The sequence below is a fragment of the Drosophila serrata genome, unplaced genomic scaffold, assembly GCF_035046125.1.
Source record: "Drosophila serrata isolate PLE 108 unplaced genomic scaffold, ASM3504612v1 contig_240, whole genome shotgun sequence".
In the NCBI taxonomy this organism is placed as follows: Eukaryota; Metazoa; Arthropoda; class Insecta; order Diptera; family Drosophilidae; genus Drosophila; species Drosophila serrata.
In genome coordinates, this window is record NW_028257138.1 from 8,204,701 (window position 1) to 8,226,938 (window position 22,238).

Consider the following 22,238-nt stretch of genomic DNA (forward strand, 5'->3'; position numbering starts at 1 on the left):
TGATTAATTAATTAAGTGGAAAATCGGCAAAGCTCTTAACGGCATTTCTCGATCAAGCGATCTGCGAATGTCAACGTGCAATTTGTTTGATGTGACGGCGGTAAGCCAATGCTCCTGCTCCTATTACCGTCCAATATGTCAGCCAACTTGTCTGGGAACTCGTTGATGTTTTATATGGAATGCAATTGATAGGAAGGGCTCAGGAAAAAATCGTATAAGGATAATTGAGGGGAGGAGCAGACTGAAATGAATAAATTGAGGAGAAACTTCTACGGATCTCTACGGATGAGCTTTTTAATTACAGTTCTTAAAGTGTTCATGGGAATTTAAATTAATGACATATGCTCTATAAAGGTTTTTCTTTATTATAATTTTAATTATCTCAAGCTAAGCAGTCAGCCGTCATTAATAATTAAGTACTTAAATAGTTTACTGGATACAAGCTAATCCCCCGAAAACTTTCACTTGACTTTGGCCCACTATCAAGGTTTGAACAATTGCAGACCTATAGGAACCACTTGACAGTCCAGAGACAACGGCAAGCGCTCACCATTGGCTATCAATATTGTGGCCCAAAGTAGAGCAGTGTGTAAATGTTTTATTACCAGATCACAACATATGTATGCCGAAAAAAATGAATTAAGACAAAAAATATAATAAGAGTTTTGCATTAACCAGATTCCGGTTCGTTGGGCGATCGGAGATCGGCTTTTTTTGGGAGTGTGCTGCTTTTTTGGGGGTTCGGTGAGGGTTACGGAGAGTGTGTGGTGCTTGTGGAGATGGAGGTGGAGGTGGTGGGGCTAGGCTAGAGAGCAGACCATTGACTATAAAAGTTGCGAACGCGACACTTGGAGACATAGTTCAGCAGGAGCCGCAGCAGCCATCAAGTCAGCAGAACCACTTAATCTAAGACTAGCGTCGAGCCAAGTTTAAGCCAAAATGTTTGCTGTAAGTGGAAAGGATAATGCTCGAATTAAGAATAAGAGTTTAAGAATAATTTATTTAAAATGCAACGCGTGTTCTTTCAGCTCCTTTCTCTGTTCATCCTGGGCGTTGGAGCCGCCGCCGCCATCGAGTTGCCGCTCTACCACCAGCCGGCCCTCGTGAAGCCCCTCCTGAAGGCCGTCGAAGTGGAGGCTCCCGCCCACTATGACTTCTCCTACTCGGTGCATGACGAGCACACCGGCGACATCAAGAGCCAGACAGAGTCCCGCAAGGGCGACCAGGTGCAGGGCCAGTACACGCTGATCGACGCCGATGGATACCTGCGTACTGTGGACTACACCTCGGACGCGCATAATGGCTTTAACGCAGTGGTGCGTCGTGATCCTTTGGGCCACAAAGTGGTCAAGGCTGCGCCCATTGCCAAGATCCTGGCTCCAGCCCCTCTGCCGCTAGCCTATGCGGCCCCCAAGCTCTTGGCTCCCGCCAAGCTGCCTCTTAGCCTGTACCACTAAGGTGGCCACATAAGTGGGAGAGCGGCAGAGAGAGAGATAGCAAAACACTGACTTCATCGCATCGACGACGACCCATCTGCATCCGCACCTGTAGCTGTATCTGAATCTGAACTATGGCTTAACCATCCAGACACCTCGTATCGTACCTATTTTTCTATGAATCTATCTTCCTTTCCTCATACTCTGATATCTCCACTAAGACTCTTCGACCCTCTGAAATCGACACCGCCATAACACGAAGTCTGAGGGTCACTATCTCATCTATGTAATACTATATGTAAATAGAAGGCAATAAATGCATTATTAGAAAACAAACCATAGGTTTAAAACTTAATTAGACTCCTTGCTTTAGCCAATGTATTTTTCTTGTATTCCCTATCCCTAGAAAGTCATTTATCTTTAAATCATTATCCTTTTAGTTACTGATTTTCTAACTAAACAGCCTTTGGATTTATTCTACAGATATACATCCTCCATTACAGCTTAAAATTAAAGAAGAGAAATCACGAGTCCGGGGTCAGCTGAGAATATCTGTTGTCCTGGCTCTGGGGAAACCATGTCAATAGCGAGAAAGTGGCTCCCGACGAACCTGGGCATTGAAACCCAACAGCGGATCGGCGGTGTAGTCCACGATGCGACGATGGCCATCGGGTTCGATCAGAGAGTAGCGACCCGTCACATATTCGCCACGTCGGTGCTCGAACTGATCCTTCACATCGCCAGTGTGGCTGTCATGGACAGAGTAGTGGAACTCATATTGGGCAGGAGCACTGATTAGCTCGTCGGGATGGCTGGTAATAATACCGGACTGGACAGCAACAAGGGCACTCAGGAAAAGGCACAAAACGAGGCTGGAATACTAGATCAGAGATTGCTTCAGACCTGGGATCATTATCCTTAGATGTCTTCGCTTACCGAGACACTCATGACGAAGAGGTGAAGTTAGAGATGCAATTGAAACGATGGAAGGTACTCGACTGATGACTAAGAGCTAGACTCAACCTCTTTTATATGTCGATGCTTGTGGCCCATTGTCGCAGTGGCCAAGTTATGGGAGCTGAAATCAGATACGCCCCGCAGCAGCTCAGCCCAGACTTATGCAATTACGTGGGGGGAAATGAAAACGAAACCAAAACGCTGCACTTGCCGCACTCGATTCAAAACTCACTCGGATTATATTATATTATAGTAGCTTAGTTTACACACCCTACACTCGAGGCGAGGCTCGAGTTCGTAGGCCATATTTTTTACACAATAGAGTCTAGCTTAGTTGTATCACAGCAATAACATTATATCGAGAGACTAGACTAACTCTACATGCCGCGCCGACCATTCGATGATACCATGGCTCGATGGCTTCGTGATTTGGATTCAGATACGGATTCAGTTCGGAAATACGCAGGACAACAGGCACGTGAATTCTCTTCATTCTGTTTCAGGTACAACGGCATTTCGCAGGTCGATCATCTTCTCAGAACTTATTCTCCAGCAGGGATCCTGGGAAAAGGATAGTGCGGAGAAAGTGTTAACTCCAATCTCAATTACTTCAAAGTGGTGCTTTTTGAATTTACGCTACCAAATTCTAGTTCCAATGGGGTTTTACTACTGTGAGTGGAGTGGAGTGCTCTCGACTTCTACGCTTGCTGAGGACCCAAACCCAAAACCAAGTTACCGTTCTCTGCCACCATCCAAGCCGTCAGCTTCTCGTCCTCCGTCTTGTTGGTCTCATCCCAGGGGAAGCTGGCTGCCGCTGCGGCCTTTTCCTTTTGTGTATTTTGAGCTCTGGAATGGTGTGATTTAAATATTTTCAAATTTTAAAATGATTCTACGAAGAATATCTTGTTAAGAAAATAATATATTTCATTGTGTTCTTAGCTAAGAGAAACAAAGGTTTGTATAATGATCAATCAATTTACATAATAATCTACAGAGTCTTTATGGAAGAGGCAAATAAAGAGTGCTTGACCAAACAGGGAGAAAGGCTTGCTGGTTTTCAATATGAAATTAAATAAACCTGCAAGTTTTCCTCCCATATACAATGATGATATGATAGTTAATTAGTTTTAGTCTCTAATATGAAGCTGCTCCCACAATGTCCTCGAGGTCTCGAGCACAGGACAAAGCCGAACCTCAGGACTCTCGGGTTCACTGTTGGAGCACTCCTGCTCTACTTCTACTCAACATATTTACAGCTCAATGGCGAATGCGGATTTTTACCTTATGGGCCAAAAGCGACATTCTTCATCATTTGAGGGGGAGGACGAGGAGGAGTTATCACTTGGGCACCCACACAAAGTGTTCAATGTTCAATGACAAGCAAACGAAAACACACAAAACGATGACAGACACAACGGGAGAGAGAGAGCGCGATACAGATAGAGATAGAGAGGGAGAGATAAGAGAGACAGAGTACAATGTAGAGCGAGACAGGACGGCGGGATGAGCATGAGCATGAGGCAAAGAAGCGCGGTACGAGGACAAGAACAAGGTCTACGATCATGCAGGCCAGCGAGGATGTCCGCCCAGCCCCACCCACAGCCCCACTTACAGCGAGTCCGCGTGGCTACCGTTGTTCACCTCCAGACTGCTCTGAGTGGCCTTCTTCCGGAGTCCCGGCCTGGGCAGGAAGCTCTCTCCGAACAGATCCCGTTCCCGTGGACCCCCTGTCGACGTCTGGCCATTCTTCGCCTGCTGCGTGGGCGGCACCGTGTGCGGGTACTTGCCATCGCTGTCTGAGTCCATGGACAGCTGCCCAAAGAGATCCTCCAGGAGAATGTTGGCCTTGGCGTTCCGCTGCCGCTTGGCGGAGTTCTTCAGCTTGGAGCTGCGCGGGGTAGAGACGGAGAGAGTTCGGGGGTGGTGAGGAAGGAATCACACTCTGGTGCAGCGACAGACAATAGTGCAGTGCCAGGAGTGCACATGTAGAGTAATTTACCACGATTTAGTCGCCTTTTTCTTCCTTAAACTCACCCAAGTATCAAATCCAGATCGTCGGACTTTAAGGGTCCCACGTTGGAGTCCTGGATCGGTGCTCGGGATCTACCTGAGAGTCGCATGGGCGGTGCTCCTGCCTCCTGCTGCAGCTGCGGCTGACGGACAATGATACTCGGCGGAGCCTGGCTGGCACTGACCTTGGAGAACACGTTGTAGACCTTGGCCTCGGGAGCCAAGAGCGATGGCCTGACCACTGGCACATAGTAACCTCCGTTTGTGGCTCCCACCACGATCTTGGCATTATTCTTGGCATTTATGTTGGCCGTGTCGTAGCTGAGGTGGCTACCATTTACGTAGATGGCTCCAGCATTTCTGGACGACGTCGTGCTGAAGGAGACGTTCGGATGGTGCATCTGCTGATGATGCTGAGTACCCGCCGGCAGACCGAAGAGCTGTGAGATGTTACGGTTTAAGTATATGTCGTTTATCGACTCGCCTCCGTTTTGGTGGTGCTGCTGCTGCACCTGGATACCATCTGCTGTGGCGCCACCGAGGCTGGAGGAGTCCGCCAAGGACCCTGCACCCATTTCGTGGCTGCTCAGGAAGCTCAGCTTCGGTTGGTACTTCCTCGGCATTCCTCCATTCTTCGCAGTCACCTTGCCATTGCTTAGATTACTGTTTTTGCCGAGATTGGAGTTGCTATTGCTGTTGTTATTGTTGTTGTTGTTGTTGTTGTTGCTCTGATGGAGCATCTCGGTGACCGCCTGCAGCTTCTCCTGCACCGGAAGCACGTTGTTTGAAACGGCCTGCACCTGCTGATGGCCATTGGACATTGGTGCGTACTTGGAGTTAAGCCGCACATTTGCCTTGGTGGCGGCGGTGGGCGAGATCCGCTTGAGGGCATGGAAATATGGGTATTTGAGACTCTGCTGGGCTGTCGGCCGCTTGTCGGGATCGTAGGCCAGAAGATCCTCCAGCAGATCGAGTCCGTTTTGGCTGCAGCGACTGACGACGCTGCTCAGTGGCACTTTGATGCAGTCCGGGTACCGGAAGTGAATCATGGCAGCCAGGCGATATCCGTCGGGCCAATCGTTCTGTGCGGAAAACCAAAGGTTAATAATATTAACTAATTTTATTAATTATTATTATTACCTTCTCTGGCGTGCCCAGCACTGAGCAAATCTTGAAGAGCTGATCCACCTCGCTACTGCCCGGGAAGAGCGGTCGGAAGGTATAGAGCTCGGCCATGATGCAGCCCATGGCCCAGAGATCAATGGTGCTGCCATAGTTGGTCGAGTGCAGGAGCACCTCCGGCGCTCTGTACCAACGCGTCGAGACGTAATCCGTGAACGGTGGTCGTGATCGTATCTCTCTGGCCAAACCAAAATCGGCTATCTTGATGAGTTCCGGACCGGAGCAAAGCAGGTTCTCCGGCTTGAGGTCGCGGTGGAAGAAGCCATGGCGATGCATGAAGGCTAGACCGGTCAGAACCTACAAGAAATGAATAATTATAGAATGTCCTTACAGGACTACGGGAAGGCAGCTTACCTGGAAAAGAATGCTCTTCAGCTCCGGCTCGGGCAGGTGCGTGTCCCGATCCTTGATCATCTGGTAGAGGTTCTCCTTCATATACTCAAACACAAAGTATAGGGTATCGTTCTCCCGGATCACCTCCTTCAGCTTCACGATGTTCGGGTGCGACAGTTTCTTAAGGGACTGCAGCAGATACGGATACATATATTAGGGAAAGTCCAGTACAAGGTAGCTGGCATAGAACCCACCTTAACCTCGCGCAGATTCATGGCCTCCTCCCAAGAGTAGTACTTGCGTTTCATGCGCTTAATGGCCACCTTCTCGCCGGTGTCCTTGCGTTGGCCCAGGACCACGGTGCCATAGGTTCCATCGCCCAGCTGGGTCAACGTGATGTAGCGGTTCATGCTTAGGCGGACGGGATGGTCAGCTCTTCGCACATTCTCCGGATGCAACTGCACATACAGCAAAATGGAAAACGAGGACAACGGGTGGTCACTTAAGAGCTCTTCAATAACTTATGAGCCCCGCCCACGTGTGCGGACGTCAAAGGAATCACCGTTGAATTAGGTGACTGAGCACAAACCTCCAATCAAATCGTGTCCCTCTTGGGCCATTTGTGTGCGTCTTGACTTGGGCTGCCGAACCCAATAAAAATCAATATATTGATCCAAGAGGCAGTCGGCTAAGAACTTGACCAAATTGATTTAACCCAAAAATGAATTTCCCCATTCCCCCATCAGGGTCAAAGGTAAAGTTCCGAAATTAAGAAATGGGACGAGCAGCAGGTCTCCTGGGCATAATTTGGGATGGTCCTAAGTAGCTTGCAAACATAAGTTAACTATTCTAGAGGGTATTTCGAATTGGATACCTAAAAAGCCATATAAGGAACAATTAAATATATATACTTAACTTCCCCTGTGGGCTCAAGAAGATATACCCTTTTTTACCCTTTTTTACCGTTTTAACATGTATTTACTACATAATACACTATATAATATACATTCATAATACAACTGGAACGCTGTTCTGAAAGTTTTAATCAAATTACCAAAGGTGAAACAAAAATTATGGGATAATTGGAATGGTATTTAAAGCTGAACTGTTGCGTAGTTCATTGTTATTCCACATCAGATCGTCAAGAGGAAAGCAGGCTATAAAACACTAACAGAAAATGCATATTAAGTTTGCAGTGCTTTTTGTCATTTTGGGAAATGCAGCTATAGGAACGTATTCCTATCAAGCTCGGAAGTGAGGTCTCGCGCCGTTTAATAAACAAGCTTAAATAATCTTTGTAATAATATTTAAAATGGAACTTTTAATAAAGAACCCTTAGTTCCCGAAAGACTTTTGTTTTAATTAGAAATCATATAAGTATAAAATCATTATTTTTCGGCTTGGTCATTTATTGTATCAACTCCTAAGGTCTAGGTCATTTCCCCCGTCACAATATATGGAAAACGATACTTGCTTTAAATTTAAATAATAAATGTAAAGATAATTTAATAAAGGAATTTCTAAGGGATACTACAAAAATTAAGAAGGTATATTATTGAGTTCAAAAGAAGAGGAAATGCAAATATGCAATGAATGAGTAGAGATTATTCATTCGTTTTGCTGATAAAAGTATACTTAATCAGGATTCGAATACAAATATTAGATATAAGCTTTATTATATATTTATGACATGAATATCATATCATATTTAAACAAGAAAGGAAGCTAACTTCGGCACGCCGAAGTTTATATACCCTTGCAGATAGAACTTCTATGACTAGGAATCCATATAATATAAATTATATATATTTGTGTTAAAAAACAATAAAGTAATACCTGCATTCATTTCATTCACCTATACATATTATATTTGCAGTTTTTCATTCACAGATTTTCATTTTTGCTCCACATCTAACGATCGTTTGTATGGCACCTATATGATATAGTCGTCCGATTTTCATGAAATTTGACACAAAATTTAAGACTGATATAAAATGGCTATATTTCAAATTTGATGAAAATCTGCTGAAAACTGAAATCGTTATAATTTTTATTTATATTAATTTCCAATCGTTCCTATAAGAGCTTTATGATAGGAGTCCGATTTTCATAAAATTTTACACCAAATTGTAGAATAATATGAAATGGCTATATCTCAAATTTGATTAAATTCTGTTAAAAACTGAAAATGTTATCATTTTTTTTGTAAACATTTTTCGATCATTCCTATGGCAGCTATATGATATAGTCGTCCGTTCCGACATATATACGAGTTAGAGTATATAGAAGGCTAACTACAAAGTTGCATTCAGATAGCTTAAAAACTGATAGACTAGTTTGCGTAGAAAGGGACAGAGAGACAAACGGACAAGGCTAGATCGACTCGGCTGTTCCTGATCAAGAATATATATACTTTATATGTATAGTCGGAGGTGCCTCTTTCACTGCGTTGCAAACTTCTGACTGAAATTATAATACCCTGCAAGGGTATAAAAAGGAAAACATCGACTGTAACGCTGTTCTGGAAACGTTAATAGGATTATTAAAGGTGTAGCAAAAATAATTGGATAATTTTTAGATCGAAAACACGTGACATAATTGGAAAGGTATTAAAAAGCTGGGTGGTTGTGGGGTTATTTCACATAAGATAGTCAAAAGGAAAGCAGACTTTATAAAACTAATTCAAAATGAATCTAAAGTTCGCAGTGCTTTTCGTCATTTTGGCTAATGCAAAAACAGGGAAATACTCCTTTGGATTGGGAAAGTAAGATCAAGCGGGATTTAATAATCATGCTCCCAATTTATTATACCTTCATAATACGATAAAAATGGAACACTTCCCTTAATTGCTAAAATATTTTTATTTTTATTGGAAATGAAATAATAATAAAATCGAAATCCTTCCTTTTCGACTTGTTTATTTATTGTATCAACCCCTTAGGCCTAGGCCATTCCAACCCTCAAATATATGGGGGAAATAGACACTTCCATGGCTTCACTATTATTATTTGTTAAATTTATTCAAACTTTAGAAATATCTTGAGGTCAGCTAGGGGACGCTTACGCAAGCACCGGACATAATCAAAAATCAATTTGTTAAGTAGTTTGTTTGAGCGTTGAAAATGAAGCCGGTTAAGATCAATTGTATCAAATTTGACGCCGTGATATTAACTTCCGAGCCTTATGCTTTAACTAGATACTTGGAATCTGGATCCTTGGAAATTAAGGACTTAGGTGTCGTAATAGTTTATTGTGGTCACTTTGCGAATCAAGTTCCTTGGGCGATAATTTATTCATTGTATGCGAGTGGAACCTCTTCCACCTTTGATATATGTATGTATAAACTTGGGGTATATGGAGTATATATGCATACACATCTGATTGTTTTGGTTCACATTTTGACCTGGCTCTTACTTAAATCCTGCGTCACAGCCTTGAACCCCTCACATTTGTTGACTCACTTAAACTTTGGGCACGCACATCCAGCCGATGGTTAATCGGCCATTACTACAAAAGCACAATATATGCACAGCCACAGCAGAGATACTCGACTTTTCGCACCGTGTACCAACAAATAAACAACATAAAATGTTCGGGGTCACTTTATCGATTGAACGAGGGTTGTCACAAAGTCTCTCGGACTCTATCCCTAGGCACTGGCGCTACCACAGGACAGAGCAGGAGGACCACAATCACATATTAGGCGTACCTTAATCACAATTGCATTTGAATCCGAGATCTTCTAGTCTAATCCGTTGTTTATTCCGTGTATTAAGTGCGATTTATGGCTACTCCCTATGCGGATATCCTTCGCGGACAGGAGATCATTTGATAAGAAAACACTAACAACTGCCAGGCTTGATATCCACAACAACGCGAGGACCCAAGCAACCACAACCCAAAGCCTGGAGAGCGGACAATACAGACCCGAAAAGCCACGAACTGCCGGCTGACTGGGTCTTCAGTTACACCTGCTTCCGAAGTCTTTGTGGGGTGGAACTGCCGAGCGATGGTTACTAGGCAAGGCCCTGTTGTTTGGGTTGCCCCTGGCAACCTGGCTTCGTGTCCTTTCTCGGAGTTTTGGCGACTTGGCACATGTACTGGGAGAGCACACCAAAATGGACGAACCGGTCAGCAAAAAGCCAAGTGCAGAAGAAGATGGGGAGAAGGAGGAAGAGGAGGAGGATGGTGATGAGCCGCTAAGGGGCTTTCTAGACGAGGTCAACTGCCCAGAGCCGGGCATCATAGATCGCAAAATGATTGAGTCCGCCTATCTGGAAGAGGGCCAAAAGGGCGAAGCGAGACGCCTCCACCAGCTGGAACCGGTGGTCTACGAACGCATTCGCACTATGCGCCTGGAGTTCAAGAGTAAGCCCGGTACAACTCCCAAGGGTATCCCAAACTTAGTTTCCGCCTTGCAGACATCTTGCGGATTGACCATCTCTGGATGATGCCCAATCTAACAACGCTGTGCTTGAACTGCAACAAGATTGAGGTGATCGAGCACCTCACCATGCTCACTGCCCTCAAGGATCTCAATCTAAGCTTTAATTACATTACGCGAATCGAGAACCTAGAGACGCTGGTTAACCTGGAAAAGCTGTCGCTTTTTAGCAATCGCATCCAAAAGATCGAGAACTTGCAGACACTGGAGAAACTGGTCATCCTTAGCATTGGCAACAATCTAATCAACACTGTGGAGGGTGTAAGTTTTCAACATTAAATTAAAATTAAATATAAGTTTCTTATAATTGATTAAACCAGATCGAACGCCTACGCTTTGTGAGCAGCTTGAGAGTGTTGAATTTGGAGGGTAACCCCATTGCCAAAATGCCGGATTTCCCATTGTCCCTTTATGTGACTGCCATCCTGCCCCAGTTAAACTACTACGAATACGTGTTCATTAAGGCGGAGACGCGTGCGGAAGCTCAAAAGCGTTTCTAGTGAGTACATTACCATCGTACCTTGAAGTTTTTAATTATAAAAATAATTATAATCCAGCCGTGAACTGCGCGAGATCGAGGACAAACAGGAGCGCGAGATCCAAGGCCTGGCGACGGAGGAACGGGAAATGGCCGAAGCGGAACGTTTAGCTTCCAGCTTTGTGGAACACCTAGATGGTCATCAGCTGTACGAATCCTTGTGGCGCGACGACAATAACGGGCGCATTCTGATGTTGGTAGGAACTCCTGCGCAGGAGCTAACCGAAGAGTACACCAAGGATGTTCACGAGCTGACCCAGCAGATCTATCGTCTTGGTCTGGAGCGGTTTGGGGAGCGGGATGCTGAGATCCGGGACTTTAATACCAACCTATACGAGGGGCAGGAGGAGCTACAGTCACAGGGTCAAAAACAAATCGAGGAGTTCCTACAATACAAGGAGCAAACATTTGATGAGATGCGATTAAAGTGGCGAGATCTGGACCAACGCGATGACGATTTGGAAGAGGTGTCAGCTCAGTTGGATGCACTTACCGGACAGTTTGAAGATGCCTTGAACGAGATGTGGCAGAGCTTAATGGCTCAGGAGCTTCATCTGCACGAAGCTGTTGAGGTGAGTTTAACGTAACACTTTTGGTTCTATTAATAGTTCGTTTCTTTGGCCAGGATTCCACGCTGAACTTTAAACGGAAGATAACCCAGCTGATGGCCAGCTTTGTGGAACAGGCCCAGGTGATTTTTCAGCAGTTGCGCGATGTCTGTGGGCACTTTGCCGACAACATGACGGAGATTGTGTCGCAATATCTCGCCTCCAAGCTCTTGCGGAATGATTTGAACGCCATTCCCGAGGAACTGCGAAAGTGTGTCGCTGATCGTGACGCACTCCGCCAGCTTGTGGAGGCTATGAGGTCATCTCACGCCTCAAGGGTGTACGAACGGGAGGATCGCATGGCCAATCGCAGCAGGGCGTTTATAGACGACATGATAAAGAAGTTGAAAAAGTACATACATATTATATATCCATCACGGGATTAAACCCGAAAGACACTAATAAAACACTTCCTTTACAGCAAAGAGGTGGACCGTCACCGTGCCAAAGTACTGGAGATCAATTCGTTTATGGAAATGATGACTGAGGCACTAGCTAACCTACCGCGGGAGATAAATCAGTCGAAGAAAGAGTCACTCTCTGATTAACAAATATTTTTAATAACGATTAAGTAATAAATGCAGTGAGATTATCATCTAGCCTACGAAGCCCTTTACCTTCCCTTCTTGAGGCCCTCGAGGTGGGCGCACAGTCCCTCCTGAAAAAGGGGCGTAAGGACATAGTCCACGCACTCTCTCAGATCCCCGGCCCGGTCATTCAGCAGCTCACGAACATCCGGCTCTCGACACATCCGTTTCGTTAGGCTCCTAGCAACTGGATTGGCCTTGTCGAATGAACCAATAAAGGCGGCGCACTTGGCCAGCGCCTCTGCCTTGGTGTCCACCACCTCGTCGACGAGGCCCACCTTCAGGGCCTCCTTGGTGGAGAAGAGCTTACCTTGGTTCAGTGCCCGCTCCACAATTCGACGGGGCAGAACGCTCTGATAGGAGAGCATCATCCACTTGGAGATGACGAAGCTGAAGCGTGTGGCGTGGATACCGATAAAGAGATCCGGAAGCATGACGCGGTACTCGCAGGCTGTGGCCAGAACGCAACCAGCGGCAGGAGCATGACCCTGGGCGGTAGTGTTAGTTACACTGGAAAAGATCGTTCCCAAAAAGATGAACTCACATTAACAGCCGCCGCAGTGGGAAGACCGCAGAGATGCAGAGCGAGCCACAGATCCTGAAATAAGGTCCAGAACTCTTTCAGACGCTCCTTGTCCGGTTCCAGAAGTTCCTTGAGATCAAGGCCAGCGGAGAAAACCTTGTCATTGCTCTGCAAAATAGATGTAGAATGAATACAAATCGCCTGCCCAATTACATGTACTCACCGACGTCAAGATAAGGCCGCGACTCTTGTTGCTTTCGATCTGGTTAATGGACTCGATCAGGTCGTGCATTAGCTCCATGGTGAGGGTATTAACTGGTGCCAGATTCATCGATAAGGTGGCAATTCCGCTCTTATCATCCACGTCGATGGTAGTCAGCTTTGTTGAGCTTGACCCCACATTGGCAATAGATCGAAGGGATTGGACTCCGCAGAGGATGGGTCTTATCCGCCCGAAGGTGTCTATTAGCCTGTTACGCAACATTACTACGACTTTCGATTTGGAGCAGCAATCACGCACTGAGCGGCAGGCATGAATTTAAACAAATTAACCTGTTTATCATACACAAAGTCGAGTTGCGAACCGAAGAAAAACAAAACACTCAAGCCAAGTGAGCGTCAGCCGATCAGCTGATCCAGCTTTTCCAGGCAAAGTTTACACGACACCGGGAAATGGTGATCAACAAACGTTTATCGACTGGAAAGAGAAGCCCGAATAAAAGTTACTCAAATTAATTAATTAATAATAAATTAAATTTTAGAGATTACCTGGAATTAATTTGATGCAAGAATGGGAATGGGCTTCATAAGATAACTTGGCAGAAATGATTATCGACTGGAAATAATATCAGGCATTTAAAACTTAGTTAATCTGAAAATATTTATTGCGAGTAAACGAAGTTTTAAAAACTTATTCAAAAGACATGCACTTCTGGTTAATTTTCAAAGTAGTAACAGTATAATGATTATACAATTGCACAAATACAAATACCTTACTTCTTACTCTTCTTTTTTAGGGTTTCCAGATAGTTGCCCATAACTTTCTGGGTTTCAGGACTGCTGGCGAGGGCCACAAAGTCCTCCAAATCCTTATTGCGTATCTTTTCAAACTCTTTAATGTTCTCCGACCGGAACTGCAGTTTGGTTAGCGACCGAGCCAGAGAATTCACCTTGGCAAAGCTTCCAATAAAGGCAGAACACTTCTCCAGCACCTCTTCTTTGGTGTTGGCGATTTCATCGACCAGACCTTCTGCCAGTGCCTCTTCTGTGGTGAACAGGCGACCTTGGGTAAGGGCACGCTCTGCCACTCGCTTGGGCAGGACGTTGAGGAAGCCGGACATCAGCCATTTGGGCGCAATGATTCCCAGCTGCGTTTCGTTCAGTCCGATAAGACGATTTGGTAGCATCACTCGATACTCGCAAGCGGTGGCCAGCAGGCATCCTCCAGCAGGTGCGTGGCCCTGGGAAAACGGAAGATGTCAAAAAAGGGTCTATAGAATCATGTTTCCGGGTCGTTAGTCTTACATTAATGGCGGCGGCAGTGGGCAAGCTGCTGCCGTAGAGAGCAATCCAGGCGTTTTGCAGTGCCCTCCAGATGGTCCGAAGGCGGTCCTCATCCGTATTGTACAGTTCAGTGATGTCCAAACCGGCTGAAAACACATTGGAAGAGGCCTGCAAGGAATATGATGAATACTAACATAACCCAATGCATAAGTGACCGGCTTACAGAAGTTAAAATAAGTCCTCGACTCTTGTTGCTCTCAATTTCGGCGATGGACGTCTGCAGATCCTCCAATAACTGGACGTTTTGGCTGTTCACGGGTGGCCGGTTCAATGTGAGGGTGGCGATTCCGGTCTTGTCGTTGACCTCCACCGATGTCAGCTTGGTGGTGGTGGCCATCATCCTCTTTGGCCCTCCGCGTGCCACAAGTCTCAAGAGATTCGAGTGGAGCATTGTTGTTTGATGAAATATGATCTTTGTCCAGCCACCAGCATCGTTAGGATGGTGGTTTTTAATCCAAAATATAAACAAAAGAGATTACCAATTATGCATAAATCCATTTAGGCGTGTATTCCCAAACTTACCTTGCTTTAATTCGACAAAGTTTCTTTAAACTTCTTATCACCCCTTAACCGATCCTCGATGGAAATTTTTCAGTTAATCGTTATCAACGATCAAGCTGGTGCGTTTAAAAAATATCGAATATAATCATTTTTAAAAAGCTGTAGATAGGTGATAATAGTTCTGCAAATTTCGCTTTTGGTTTAAATTAAAATTAAAAAATTAAGAAATTATACAATTAAACAATTATTATTACTCAAACTGAGCAGTAATCGAATTGGCGGTAAAGAAAATATCGAATACAATTAACTTAAAATTGTTTTTCGTTGACTGATATATGTATAAAATGCATTTCAAATTTGTTTTTCTGAAAAAAATTATAATGAAACAATAATTTTAATGAATGAAAAATAAGTTTATTTAACTCCGTTCTAAATTCTTTTAATTATTGCTTTTTGGCCTTCTTCTTAAGGCCTTCGAGATAAATGCCCAGACCCTTTTGAACAGCGGGCTGGTTAACAAAGAACAGAAACTTTTCCAGGTCTTCCTTCCGCTCGTTCTCCAATTGCTGTAGATCGGCGGCCCGGAATTGCTGTTTGGTCAGCGACCTAGCCAGAGGATTGACCTTAGCGAAGGTGCCAATAAAAGCAGCACACTTTTCGATGGCCTCCTCCTTGCTGTTTGCAGTCTCATCAATCAGACCCACCTTCAGGGCCTCTTCGGTGTTGAACATGCGTCCTTGATTGAGGGCACGCTCTGCTTCGCGCTGCGGCAGGACACTAAGAAAGGCGGACATAAACCACTTGGGTGCCACAATGCCTAGCTGGGTTTCGTTCAAACCAATAGTAAACTTTGGCAGCATGACTCGGTACTCGCAGGATGTGGCCAAGAGACATCCGCCGGCGGGTGAGTGGCCCTAGGAATACATGATAGGTTAAAGAAGGATCTGTGAGAGTCTTTAGGCAAGGTACATTAATGGCGGCTGCCGTGGGCACACTGCTGCCGTAGAGGGCTAGCCACGTTTCCTGCAGCTGCGACCAGAAAGCACGAATCCTGTCCTTGTCCGGCTTGTACATCTCCAGAATGTCCAGGCCAGCGGAGAATATAGTAGGACTGGACTGCAGAGAAGTTTCGTAGTCAGCATCTACTATTACAGTTTTCAGATATAACTCACGGAAGTCAGAATGAGTCCTCTGCTCTTGTTGACTTCAATTTCATCAATGGAGGCCTTCAGATCCTGCAGAAGCTCCAAGTTGAGGCCGTTTACAGGTGGCCGGTTCATTGTGAGAGTGGCGATTCCTGTCTTGTCGTTGACCTCCACCGATGTCAGCTTTGTACCGGTGGACATCAGACGGTTGGACCCACTGCGGGCCACCAGGCTGAGGACTTTTGAACGCAGCATAATGATCTGAAATGTATCAACAAATGTAAACAACAGTGACCTTTGGACAGGGGCCGGTATCTCCCTCATCTGGGGAAATTAACTCTTATAAATTTAATTGCAGGTTCACAATTATTTTAAATTAACCAATAAACTAAATTTAAGCTGAATAACTTACTAGATTTACCTGTTGATTGTAAATTAAAGGAGCGAACTTAAACACAGAAATCTATAGGACTTGTTGCGCTATCGAAGAGCAGTGAAGTAGTGAGAGGGGATCACGAAACCAGTGGCGCCTCACCCCTATAGTATTTAACACATTTTTTTATTGCAAACTAAAACATTATCCCAAATTATTTAATAGACATTTTACATCTGTAGAAGCTAAATTATCAAAATTGTAGTTCCTTATTTTCATTTTTAAATTAAGCGTAGTGAACAGAATTTTTTACTGCGCCCATGACGATAGTCGATAGTCAAATATCGGCTCGATAAAGTCACTTGACAAGCAGTGTTGGTTAGGGTCTTAAATGTTGATGGTAGCTAAAATAGCTATAAAAATGGAACAATGGATAGAACAAATATAATAACACTCGATTTTGGAAAACTTTCTTCAATATTATTAGCTATAATTCCCACTCGCCTTTACTTCTATACCGCACACTCCAATGAAGACAGCTAGATCTAGCGGGGAAATAGCCAAATGACAGCAGTGTTGTCAAAAGAATGCAACCCTGAGTTTTGACGTTTACACGTCACAATCGTCGGCGCCGACAGCGAAATTCTTGCATTCGTGTACATTCGTCTTCGCCTCACTACTCCAGTAACTTTCCCTACGAAAACTTAACTGAAAATGGGCTCAGGAAAGCAACAAAAGGTGCAGTCTTCGGGATTCACCAAAGAGGAGGAGCTGCTCCTGCAAGATTTCAGCCGCAACGTGAGCACCAAGTCTTCGGCTCTGTTTTACGGCAATGCCTTCATCGTGTCCGCTGTGCCAATCTGTGAGTATAGTGACACGTTGATAGTTTCGGACCCTTGGTGAATGAACGCGGGGCTTTGCAGGGCTCTTCTGGCGCATCCACAACATGGACCTGTGGCCCAGCTCCATTTTGTTTGTGCTCGTGACCGCCGCTAGCACCTACTTGATGGCCACCGCCTACAAGAACATCAAGTTCCAGCTGAAGCACAAGATCGCCGGACGCAGGGAGGAGGCTGTTACCCGTGAGGTGAACCGCCAGCTGGGTGACGACAAGAAGGTAACCCGCAAGGAGAAGGATGAGCGCATCCTGTGGAAGAAGAACGAAGTGGCCGACTACGAGGCCACCACTTTCGCCATTTTCTACAACAACGCCATCTACCTGGCCGTGATCATCTTCATCAGCTTCTTCCTGCTGAAGAACTCCACGCCGTTTGTCAACTACATCTTCTCAGTGGGCATCGCCAGCGGCGCCCTGGCGCTCTTCTCCACCAGCGCCCAATCGAACTGAACAAACATACTTTCATGTCATGCCATGTTCATGTACTCGTAATGTAAGGCCCTTTAAGAGATTCCCTTTGACAGCGGGCAAGAATTCCGTTCATCGGTCCTGTGTGGGGCCGGTCCGTTCTTCATCATCCAGTCCCACACCGACCAGCATTTCCAGCAGTGCGAACATAGAAATTTTATAGTATAAACACAAACTTGTTGTCTTTCTTGTAGAAAGCTGATCAACTTCCATTCGCAGATGATTTAATAAATTGTAAAGTTAAAATAATCTTTTCTTACTATTAAGTTTAAAAGCAGGGAATTTTCAGCACTAATTTTAAATGTAAATGCAGGGATAGTTCGAGGTGGATCAACGCGTTTAGACAGCTTCCAGCAGCAAGGCGATGCCCTGACCACCGCCGATACAGGCGGATCCGATGCCGTACTTCAGCTTCTTGCGCCTGGAATAAAAGTGTTAAAAGTGTTCAAGATACAAAAAGTGTAGGAGAAAACTCACTGCAACTCGTGCACCAGGTGGCCAGTGATGCGAGAGCCACTGGCTCCCAGAGGATGACCCAGAGCAATGGCTCCGCCATTCACATTAAGCTTGGAGGGATCCAGTTTCAGAGCATCGGCACAGGCTAGAGTCTGGGCAGCAAAAGCTTCGTTGATCTGAAACGTAAGTTGATAAGATGTGCTAAAAAATATACTCTGTGAAATATGTTTACCTCGATCAGATCAATATCCTCCAGTTTCTTTCCAGAAACCTTCAGGACATTTTGAATGGCTGGCACGGGACCAATACCCATGATCTCTGGCTTCACACCCACGAAAGAGAAGGCCACCAGGCGGGCAAGAGGCGTCAGGTTGTACTCCTTAAGAGCTTCCTCCGAAGCCACAACAACAGCTGAAGCTCCATCACAGATACCAGAGGCTGTTCCGGCTGTTACTACTCCGTTCTTCTTGAACAGAGAGGGTAGCTTGTTCAGACCCTCGATTGTGGTCTTGGGACGGGGATGTTCGTCCACCACAAAGTCCACCTCCTTGCCCTTGACCTTCAGTTTGATGGGGGTGATCTCGGCGTTGAAGGCACCCTCTTTCTGGCCCTTCTCCCAGTTCTTTTGGGATAGCAGCGAAAACTCGTCCACGCGCTCCCTAGAAATCTTATATTGATCGGCCAGATTTTCAGCGGTCAGAGCCATGGGTAGCTTGCAATAAGTGTCGGTAAGTCCAGCCCACAGGGCGTCCTCCAAGTTGTAGTTGGCTCCCAGAGTGGTACCGAAACGCATGTTGCGGGCGATGAACGGACTCTGGGACATGTTTTCCACGCCACCGGTGAGCGCAACCTTGGCACCACCAACCAGAATGTCCTGTGCTCCGTTCACAATCGACTGGAAGCCGGAGCCACACAGTCGGTTGATGCCCAAGGCGGGTTTTTCGATGGGCACACCGCAGTTAAGACTCACATGACGGGGCACGTAAATACCATCAGTGGAGGAGGACTAAGAGGTAAAATTAAATATACTTTAATATAAAATAAATAATATTCGAAATAAGGTCAAGGTTTATTCAAGCTCTCTACTAAAGCTTATTGTAGAAATAAGGAAATACTTTTCGGGAAATTATCTCTAAATTAAACTTACCGCTATCACATTGCCCACGATGACGGTATCCACTTGCTCTCCCTTTAGCCCGGCGGCATCCAGAGCGGCCTTTGCCGCCGTGGTTTGGAGCTGGGTCTGGTTGATGCCCTTCAAGGAGCCACCGAAAGTTCCAAAGGCCGTGCGCTTGGCAGCCACAATATAGATACCTTATATAGAACACAAGTATACAGACATTAATTTAGAACAAACATATATAATGTGCGTAGACAAGACTGATAGCCAAAATGTGGCAATTAACGAGGGCGGACTTTTGTTTTCGATTCAACAGGTCCAAAGTGCAACCGGCCGAGTCCGGGGGATAGCATCAGATAAGACATCAACAAGTCCAAAGTTCAGACCCACTTGATACGATCTTTTCGCATCAAGACCCTTAGCATCCTTTCATATCCAGAAGGACGTGGGATCGGAATTACCTTTAGTAGCAGCAGACATTTTGTGGAGTTCTTCACTTCTTAATTAAGGTAAAAATAAAATATAGGACCGCTGCAATGCTATGACTTTCGACTTCTGCTGGGAACTCGTCGGCGTCGCCGACATATTATTGGTGAAAGCTCTTCAGACTCTCGTTACCTCTTTGCGGCTGGCGTTCAAAAGCTTCCCCAGCAATGGATGAGACAAGCCCTCACAGCTTAACTTCAGCTGTTTGATCCACAGAGAGAAAAGAACCATAGAAGAAAATATGCCAAATAGAACAACATTTTCCGTCAATTTAGTTTTATTTAGAAGGAAATCCTTTAATACTCAATTTTTTTTATTGCTTTACTTATTAAGATCTGAAGAATTAGTTGTTTAATGTAGAAGATTCATTAATTAAAATTGATCAAGTAAAGTTAGTCGCCAAACAAAAGGTTAGTCCAGATATCTGAATGCACTCCCTTAAAAATAACATATATATTTCACCACACTTGTAATCCAAATAAAACATATAGTCGTTTAGCTTATTGTGTATTTTCAAAAGGGTTTCTAAGAGTTAAGAATGCGAAAATGCTGCTTTTTAAAGTGGACTTTATGCTTGGGAACTAGGACACAATGGGATGTAAAAATCCCGAGTGGACAATGCGGTATCGGGCTATTTGCAGGCGACCTGACTTAAGTTCTGTATTTATTATAAAGTAATGTGTAATCTTTCTATGTCTAGGGCGAATTGGAGATGTCCATATTGTCTGATTTCTCGACGCTCACCGATTTGCGTGACTTGGAATCGGCGCTGGAGCGTGAACTCTTTGCCTCGGTGTCCTCGGAGATGGATTTAAGTTTTCGTGTTTCCGCAGAGCGAGAGCGGTCGCGTCGTCGTGAGGATGACGACTTGGATGTGGCGAGAGCCGAGTCCTTGCTGCGGCTGGAGCGTGACTTGGTGCTGGTGGCCACCGGCGGCGGAGATGGGGAACTGCGCTTGCTCCTGGAGCGGGGTGAGCGTGAGGAACGCTTCTCGCTGCGGTGTGACTTCTTGCTGCGCTCACGAGATCGAGAACGCTTGCCGTTTCCACTGGGAACCACTGCAATTCCGTGGGACCGGGAGCGGCGAGAACGAGAGGTACTACGACGATGACGAGACCTCGAGCGTTTGCCACGCGATCTGGAGGAGCGCGAGTGCTTGCCACCACGGGAACGTGATCTCCTTGAGCGCGAGGTGCTGCGACGATGGCGGGATCTAGACCGCTTGCTGCGGGATCGTGATGAGTGCTTGCCGCGTGAACGTGAGCGACGCGAACGGGACACGCTACGACGCTCTCTTGAGCCAGAACGCCTAGAACGCCGCCTGGACGTGGAGCGGTGCGAGCGTGAGCGACTGGTGCGGCGTTCGCGAGAGCGCGAGCGGGATCGGGACCTACGGCGTTTATCCTTGGCCAGCATTCCGATCACCGGGTCGATGGCAGCCGAGATCATACTCTGCGCCTCCTTCACAATGGTCATTGCCTCCTCGATCTCCGCTTGGGCGGCTTCGTTCGACTTGGCCTCCGGTTTGGTAATCGAGTAGGTGGAGTGGTAGACGCTCAGGTAGCCGCCCTTGAACTCTTGGCCCTGCATGCGCAGTGCGTGAATAATGCTGGTCTGTTCGCAGAACTCAATCATGCAGTACGTCTTGTTGTCCTTCTCGGCCCACCGAGCGTATTTTACCTCGCCGGCGCGCTGGAAGCAGTCCATCAGGTCATCCAAGCGCCACTCGTTCTTTACATCGCACACGATGATGGTACGCCGGATCTCCTCGATCTTGCGGGCGTCATAGAACGAGGGCAGCGCCGGGTACTCTGGCAGATTAAACTCAACCAGCTTCGGGTCATACGTCTTGATCACCTGCTGCGGCAGCTGTCCCTCTATACGGTTTATCACCTCCGGCGGCAGCTTGGAGTCGGGTTTTTGAAGACCAGGCACAATGGTGCCATTCTTGAGCATCTCCAGGGCGCGGTACTCCTCGGGAATGGCCAGCACCGGTATGACAATCAGGGCCCGATCGATAAACACCGTGTTGGTCAGGTGCTGGGCCACCGGCACGCTGCTCGTCTCCGTGTACTTAACGTAGCAGATGCGCGACTGAACCGGGCAGGAGACGTCCCGGATGGTGGGGTACAGGCGGATCTCCTCAATCTTGCCGATGTTCCCGAACAGCGTCTGCATCTGGTCTTTGGTGGCCTGCGGCGCAATGTTCGTCACCTGGATCACACGCGGGGTGTTGCCGCCAGCCATGATTGCTATTTCTCGATGAGTCCTTGGTTTGGCAAGCGTATTATTTTTCTTATTATTCTTTTCGCAATTTAAATGAATTTTACGAAGCGAAGCGAAAAAAATAGGGTTAGTTTTTTTTTTTATTTTTTTAGTTTGGTCACTCTGGATTCGGAGCTGTTATAAAATTTACATCTTACACGTCTAAATAACGATTTTACATGTTTACAGATACATGGGGTCGAATTCTCATTTTTGGGGTCGAATTATCGTTTTTGGAGTATAATTCTCATGTAGAAAGTAAAACTCATTAACAGACCTGCTCGTTAATAGAATTCTCTCAAAATATATTGATTTTGGTATTTTTTGATTTTTTTATTTTATTAA

General features: G+C 45.8%; 10 protein-coding genes across 14 annotated transcripts; 3 read left to right on the top strand and 7 right to left on the bottom strand.

Annotated features, from left to right (window-relative positions):
• The first annotated feature begins 822 nt into the window (after nucleotides 1-822).
• Nucleotides 823-1,457, top strand: Cpr30F (Cuticular protein 30F). The gene is made up of 2 exons (XM_020951420.2): nucleotides 823-948; nucleotides 1,029-1,457. Exons 1-2 carry the CDS (start codon nucleotides 940-942, stop codon nucleotides 1,455-1,457), a joined length of 438 nt encoding a protein of 145 aa, XP_020807079.2. The 5' UTR covers nucleotides 823-939.
• Nucleotides 1,458-1,876: 419 nt separating this feature from the next.
• LOC110183206 (larval cuticle protein A2B) lies at nucleotides 1,877-2,539 on the bottom strand. The gene is made up of 2 exons (XM_020951419.2): nucleotides 2,373-2,539; nucleotides 1,877-2,316 (listed from the first exon to the last, which is right to left on the bottom strand). The coding sequence occupies exons 1-2, from the start codon at nucleotides 2,382-2,384 to the stop codon at nucleotides 2,017-2,019; spliced, it is 312 nt and encodes a 103-aa protein (XP_020807078.1). The 5' UTR covers nucleotides 2,385-2,539; the 3' UTR covers nucleotides 1,877-2,016.
• A 61-nt stretch (nucleotides 2,540-2,600) lies between these two features.
• LOC110183205 (uncharacterized) lies at nucleotides 2,601-9,774 on the bottom strand. Of its 3 annotated transcripts, none has more exons than XR_015271252.1 (8): nucleotides 9,628-9,774; nucleotides 6,173-6,376; nucleotides 5,940-6,107; nucleotides 5,544-5,882; nucleotides 4,428-5,485; nucleotides 4,006-4,281; nucleotides 3,034-3,239; nucleotides 2,601-2,954 (listed from the first exon to the last, which is right to left on the bottom strand). XR_015271252.1 is itself a non-coding variant. In XM_020951418.2 (8 exons), exons 2-8 carry the CDS (start codon nucleotides 6,326-6,328, stop codon nucleotides 2,929-2,931), a joined length of 2,133 nt encoding a protein of 710 aa, XP_020807077.2. In that variant the 5' UTR covers nucleotides 6,329-6,376; nucleotides 9,628-9,774; the 3' UTR covers nucleotides 2,601-2,928. The 3 variants fall into 3 exon arrangements, 2 of the variants coding, with proteins under 2 accessions (XP_020807077.2, XP_086687172.1); XM_020951418.2 differs by having other exon boundaries at nucleotides 3,130-3,239; XM_086831046.1 differs by lacking the exon at nucleotides 9,628-9,774 and adding an exon at nucleotides 3,675-3,734 and having other exon boundaries at nucleotides 2,634-2,954; nucleotides 3,130-3,239; nucleotides 6,173-7,858.
• TbCMF46 (dynein regulatory complex subunit TbCMF46) lies at nucleotides 9,542-12,107 on the top strand. The gene is made up of 6 exons (XM_020951394.2): nucleotides 9,542-10,286; nucleotides 10,340-10,623; nucleotides 10,683-10,861; nucleotides 10,920-11,472; nucleotides 11,526-11,860; nucleotides 11,930-12,107. Exons 1-6 carry the CDS (start codon nucleotides 10,037-10,039, stop codon nucleotides 12,054-12,056), a joined length of 1,728 nt encoding a protein of 575 aa, XP_020807053.2. The 5' UTR covers nucleotides 9,542-10,036; the 3' UTR covers nucleotides 12,057-12,107.
• On the bottom strand, nucleotides 12,046-13,453 carry LOC110183195 (enoyl-CoA delta isomerase 1, mitochondrial). The gene is made up of 4 exons (XM_020951402.2): nucleotides 13,387-13,453; nucleotides 12,842-13,315; nucleotides 12,640-12,786; nucleotides 12,046-12,583 (listed from the first exon to the last, which is right to left on the bottom strand). Exons 2-4 carry the CDS (start codon nucleotides 13,100-13,102, stop codon nucleotides 12,122-12,124), a joined length of 870 nt encoding a protein of 289 aa, XP_020807061.2. The 5' UTR covers nucleotides 13,103-13,315; nucleotides 13,387-13,453; the 3' UTR covers nucleotides 12,046-12,121.
• On the bottom strand, nucleotides 13,432-14,778 carry LOC110183197 (enoyl-CoA delta isomerase 1, mitochondrial). Of its 2 annotated transcripts, none has more exons than XM_020951404.2 (5): nucleotides 14,704-14,778; nucleotides 14,345-14,593; nucleotides 14,143-14,289; nucleotides 13,615-14,078; nucleotides 13,432-13,453 (listed from the first exon to the last, which is right to left on the bottom strand). In XM_020951404.2, exons 2-5 carry the CDS (start codon nucleotides 14,570-14,572, stop codon nucleotides 13,447-13,449), a joined length of 846 nt encoding a protein of 281 aa, XP_020807063.2. In that variant the 5' UTR covers nucleotides 14,573-14,593; nucleotides 14,704-14,778; the 3' UTR covers nucleotides 13,432-13,446. The 2 variants fall into 2 exon arrangements, with proteins under 2 accessions (XP_020807063.2, XP_020807062.2); XM_020951403.2 differs by lacking the exon at nucleotides 13,432-13,453 and adding an exon at nucleotides 13,459-13,489.
• A 296-nt stretch (nucleotides 14,779-15,074) lies between these two features.
• On the bottom strand, nucleotides 15,075-16,571 carry LOC110183198 (enoyl-CoA delta isomerase 1, mitochondrial). Of its 2 annotated transcripts, none has more exons than XM_020951409.2 (4): nucleotides 16,249-16,571; nucleotides 15,855-16,088; nucleotides 15,652-15,798; nucleotides 15,075-15,596 (listed from the first exon to the last, which is right to left on the bottom strand). In XM_020951409.2, the coding sequence occupies exons 2-4, from the start codon at nucleotides 16,080-16,082 to the stop codon at nucleotides 15,126-15,128; spliced, it is 846 nt and encodes a 281-aa protein (XP_020807068.1). In that variant the 5' UTR covers nucleotides 16,083-16,088; nucleotides 16,249-16,571; the 3' UTR covers nucleotides 15,075-15,125. The 2 variants fall into 2 exon arrangements, with proteins under 2 accessions (XP_020807068.1, XP_020807067.1); XM_020951408.2 differs by having other exon boundaries at nucleotides 16,240-16,546.
• A 137-nt stretch (nucleotides 16,572-16,708) lies between these two features.
• LOC110183199 (translocon-associated protein subunit gamma) lies at nucleotides 16,709-17,812 on the top strand. The gene is made up of 2 exons (XM_020951410.2): nucleotides 16,709-17,062; nucleotides 17,124-17,812. The coding sequence occupies exons 1-2, from the start codon at nucleotides 16,915-16,917 to the stop codon at nucleotides 17,546-17,548; spliced, it is 573 nt and encodes a 190-aa protein (XP_020807069.1). The 5' UTR covers nucleotides 16,709-16,914; the 3' UTR covers nucleotides 17,549-17,812.
• Nucleotides 17,746-19,797, bottom strand: yip2 (yippee interacting protein 2). The gene is made up of 5 exons (XM_020951401.2): nucleotides 19,604-19,797; nucleotides 19,170-19,336; nucleotides 18,255-19,028; nucleotides 18,044-18,198; nucleotides 17,746-17,987 (listed from the first exon to the last, which is right to left on the bottom strand). Exons 1-5 carry the CDS (start codon nucleotides 19,620-19,622, stop codon nucleotides 17,906-17,908), a joined length of 1,197 nt encoding a protein of 398 aa, XP_020807060.2. The 5' UTR covers nucleotides 19,623-19,797; the 3' UTR covers nucleotides 17,746-17,905.
• A 90-nt stretch (nucleotides 19,798-19,887) lies between these two features.
• On the bottom strand, nucleotides 19,888-22,029 carry Srp54 (splicing regulatory protein 54). The gene has a single exon (XM_020951397.2). The coding sequence runs from the start codon at nucleotides 21,873-21,875 to the stop codon at nucleotides 20,325-20,327; it is 1,551 nt and encodes a 516-aa protein (XP_020807056.1). The 5' UTR covers nucleotides 21,876-22,029; the 3' UTR covers nucleotides 19,888-20,324.
• Between the last annotated feature and the right edge of the window lie 209 nt (nucleotides 22,030-22,238).